This window comes from Phalaenopsis equestris, unplaced genomic scaffold (genome assembly GCF_001263595.1).
Source record: "Phalaenopsis equestris unplaced genomic scaffold, ASM126359v1 Scaffold001040, whole genome shotgun sequence".
In the NCBI taxonomy this organism is placed as follows: Eukaryota; Viridiplantae; Streptophyta; class Magnoliopsida; order Asparagales; family Orchidaceae; genus Phalaenopsis; species Phalaenopsis equestris.
In genome coordinates this window covers 235,368-239,710 of record NW_018165479.1, presented here as the reverse complement: position 1 = coordinate 239,710, position 4,343 = coordinate 235,368, and the positions used below count along the sequence as shown (strand labels likewise).

The following is a 4,343-nucleotide window of genomic DNA, read 5'->3' as shown; positions in this document are numbered from 1 at the left end:
AGGGCAGAGGAATGAGGGAGGGGGTGGGGGGATGAAACCCCAGACCAAAGGGGACTTACAACTGACAAGCAGATGACCAACTGATCGGACTACGCGTCACATAGATATGCATATATATATATATACATATTTAGATTGTTTAACGACAGCTAACTCTAGAATAGTCACTGGCCTACTTGGTTGAATATTGGTGAGTTTTGCTTTGAGTATATGGGCAAGTATGCTTTGTTAATGTTTCAGCTGATTATGATTTGATGCGATGGTTTTCTAATGAGATTTCACTTAATATTAAGATTTCATCATGGTTTGAGCAAATATATAGGTTGTTTGGCGAGTTTCAACTGACTCCAGCTAGTTCAATATCGCTCTAAAGAGTTCGAAATTTTATTTCTTTATATTTGGACAGCTTGCTCTAGTCCCGGAATAGGCTTTAATTGACCTGAATTCGATTTATGAGATATTGGAGTGTACTGCTAGTATGCTTTTCTTGTAAAGGGCATTGACGATTCACTGATTACTGGCTATAAATCATTTCTAAAACTCTCTTTTACTGGAAACAAGCAATAATAAATTTTTAACTCTAATTGATGTCTAAATGATAACAAATATAAATAATTTTAGAAGAAGTTTGGATACTCGGGAATATAAATAAATTTCCTTATATTAAGTTTTTGATATATCGATTTTTTGACCATAATCAAAATTGTTAAACTAGGCATTAACAAATTATTTAAAAGAAATAGACAAATGAATAAAACCATTGAAGTTGAGAAAACGTAGGTTGCATGCTGGTACAAGAATATGAGTTTTTCCTTATTTAAATAAGCTCTTTTACATACATATCACCCAAAACTTTCATATTTTCCTATCTCACACGTAAACTTTCATAATTACAAACATCATATGAAAAGTTGCACTCATCATCACCTTTTAATAGTCAAATTCATCTTTTCATTCATAGGTAAAGTGCTATGTATAAAAATGAAAGTTTAGTTGTGAGATAGGTAAATCCATAAGAATTGGGTGCTAGGTATGTAATTTTTCCTTTATGTAATTGCAGTTATCCCGCACTCGAATGAGCCACACTTCCAACTTGCACTCACTAGATTTTGAACTAGAATAAATTTTTTATCCAATTTAGATGTTGTAAATTATATGCTTTATATCACTATAGACTTTTCATAGCCTATATGACGTAAAAACTAAGATTAATTTTTCTCTAATTTATAAATTCCACATAAGCTAACAAACTTAACTTGAAATTTCAAGCCAGCTCACCATAATCCTCAAAACCAAGATGCATGTGGCCATGGAATCCCACCACAGCTCCGTTTCAATAACCTGCATTGAAGTCATGTTCCACAGTACTGCTACAGTTACTTGCTGTGTAGCCTGCTGCGATAACATCACATGCCATTGCCATACATAAGCATTAGAATATAGCATAAATCCCGCATGCCAATTGTTTAAAATAGAATGCCAAGGCTAGTTGAAAACCACTGATCCACACTACAAAAAAGATTCACTCTAGCAATTTGCACGTCCCAATCCTATTTTCTCTTTTTATTTTTATTTTAAATTTTAAATCACCAACCATGACTCCCCGTGCATTTCTAGTTTTATATTAGAAACATCTTTTTCTATAATTCTATATTGTGAAGTTGAACTGTGAATAGATAAATAATTAGGGTTCTTTTTAAGATTTTATTTTTCACATGCAAATGATGAATTAAATGCTGCTGGCTCATAACTGCCTTCATTGTGGTTATCATTTTTCTTTGTGGGCTTTTAGAGTTCTTTTCTTTAAACTTCAAGTTAGTTTAGTTGAATGCTTGACTTGATTTAGAATTTATATTGAGCTACAGTATTGAGCTTAAGGGTTTGTTCGGGCTAGTTGTTTTAATTGCTTTGCCTTTTCAAATACTGCGATACTTTAATCTGGTTGGTTTCTAAATTTTCTGCGATTTGAAATTGCTTTTTATAACTAGATCTACTAATATGTGGTAGCTATATGAAATTTGCTGTACCATGGTTAAAAAAGCAAAAGGGAAAAGAAAGAAAGCAACATAATATTTATATAACTTCAAAAGGGATGCTTTCTGCGCTACACTTTTATAATCATCTTTTTGAAATGCTACAGCTACTCTACACGAACTCATTAGTATTATCCCACTTTTGCTAGTTTGGTTGCTCCCATGGTGCCGTTAACATTTTTTTTTTGTTTTTGGATTGGTTGTCATGAGAACTTCTCTGAACCTGATAATTGTTCTGGTTCACCTGAACCTGCCCTGAAATTCACTAAACAAGTTAAATTGGTTGGTTATTGACTATCTTTCCTGACCAAACTAACTTTATGCTGATTTGTACCCCAAGTTACTTCGCCGTTGTATTTTAGAAGTTACTTTTGAAGTTCTATTTCTGGGTTTGTTTTTTTTGAATATGATTGTTGATGCATATTCTCATTTGTAGATTTTTCATTTCTCTTTGTTTTGGAAAAGACCGAAGCCTTGAGAAATGTTTAAACTAAGAGATTGTTCTGGTATGATTTTTGGGAGCCTATATTTCAGTTTTTTTTTGGGCTGATATTGTAGAAGCAAATGTTAACTTTTTACATTTCTTTTCATAATATATTGTTAATTATCCAACTACATAACGCCATATCTTGCAGTAAATATATTTAATGATAGTTAAAAAATTAGGATTCTGGGATAGACTTATTTTTCCTTTATGTAATGTTGGAATTACTCTCTGAAGCTTAGTTTCAAGCTGTCATGTGCAGGTTATATTAGAACATCAATAACTGATGGCCCGGGGTGCTTAATGCTCCGGTGTCCAGATCCATCATGTGGTGCTGCTGTTGGTGAAGATATGATTAATATGCTGACCTCTTATGATGATAAGGAGAAGTATTCACGCTACCTGCTTAGATCTTATGTTGAAGATAATAGAAAGGTATGTGAGAAAAGTAAATGATGATTCAGAGTACGTTGAATTGTACGGGTGGTATAATTTGAATTTCAAGCTGTCATGCTGTTTTTCTGTGGCTTAAAACAAGAGTTTGCATTAAATTGAGGTAAAAATATGGACTTGTATTTTGTAAAAGTTAATTTTTAGAGAAATAATCTTTTGTTTTCTGCAATGTATTGTGTTGCCTTTTTAATAGTTGTGATTGTGAAAATTCTCCAGTTAAGCATGATTTCTTGATGCAAAAACACACAGAAGGATTTTGTCATTGTCCAATTTTATTCTGTAGTTGAAAGAAGCTTATATCAACTTAACATACCATAAATAAGATCGACACATCACATCACATAGCGTTTATAGAGGCCTAGATAGCTTGAATTGGAGTCCAAATGATTAAAGCAATTAAATCTGGTTAAATTGGCCCAACTCTTCTAGGCTACATTTTGCTTTCATGCGGTGAAATCTATCTATGAAGTTGGACCTGGAGTGGCGGTTGCTTTTTTTGCTGCTTCCAATCTAAGGGTCCTAAACCAGTCTGATACGCCCGTTCCTTCTGCAGGTGAGTCGATCCAGTTTTGACCGGTCTGGACAGGTCAAACCCAGCCTGCCCGAGTAAGCTGGCCCAGACTAGAGGAATGGAAGCCCTAGGGACTAATGAGGATGATTCCAACATCCGGGTGGGGCCCACACATCCATTAATCACATACGAGAGGGGGGGGGGACTAAGTGCTGTTTTCGGGGAAAAGTTTTAATAAATATTGGGAAGTATTTATTAGGGCTATTTAATTAAGATTTTTTTTAAGTTTTCATTTACTGCATTTTACTTTTTTATTTGGGTTCTTAGTAGCAGCTAGAGTTTGCTGAAAGATGATTCACTCTCAAATTATAGATCATCTATTGTATCTTGTTTGTTTGTTTTGATACTAATCAAATTAGCCCTATCTTGAGTTTTCTCACATATCTATTACAAGTTGCTCAATGATTTTGGCTCTGGTTTATAATAATTATGCTCAGAGCAAGATATTGTGGAGATGATAGCAAAGAATGTGGGTACATTGGAAGAGAGTTTGGAGATGTAGGACAAATCAAATTCGGGATGGAGAAAAGATTCTCCACCATAGAAGGAAGGTTTTTCTACGTGGACGATATGTTTTCTTCCATGGATAACCAATATGGGAACTTCGAGGAGATGATAATGTTTATTGAGGTGCAACCAAGAACGCGCCGACGATTCAATTTGTGAACATCAACCAAGGGTCGACCGAAGAATCCTTGGTCAATTCAAAAAGGAAAGAGATCGAATGAGAGGAGCATGGGGAAAGCATCCGCCTTCAAGAACTTACCTCCAAGACTCCGGGGGGGGGGGGCTTGGGGTTTTT

The 4,343-nt window shown here is 34.7% G+C and overlaps 1 protein-coding gene across 1 annotated transcript in view; it reads left to right on the top strand.

The window, feature by feature from the left end:
• The window catches only part of LOC110032861 (probable E3 ubiquitin-protein ligase ARI7), a 55,237-nt gene that overhangs the window by 21,565 nt on the left and 29,329 nt on the right, over window positions 1-4,343 (top strand). Inside the window, exon 5 of the mRNA XM_020736633.1 lies at window positions 2,780-2,952. Within this exon, the coding sequence (XP_020592292.1) occupies window positions 2,780-2,952 (173 nt within the window). The remainder of the gene's footprint in view (window positions 1-2,779; window positions 2,953-4,343) is intronic.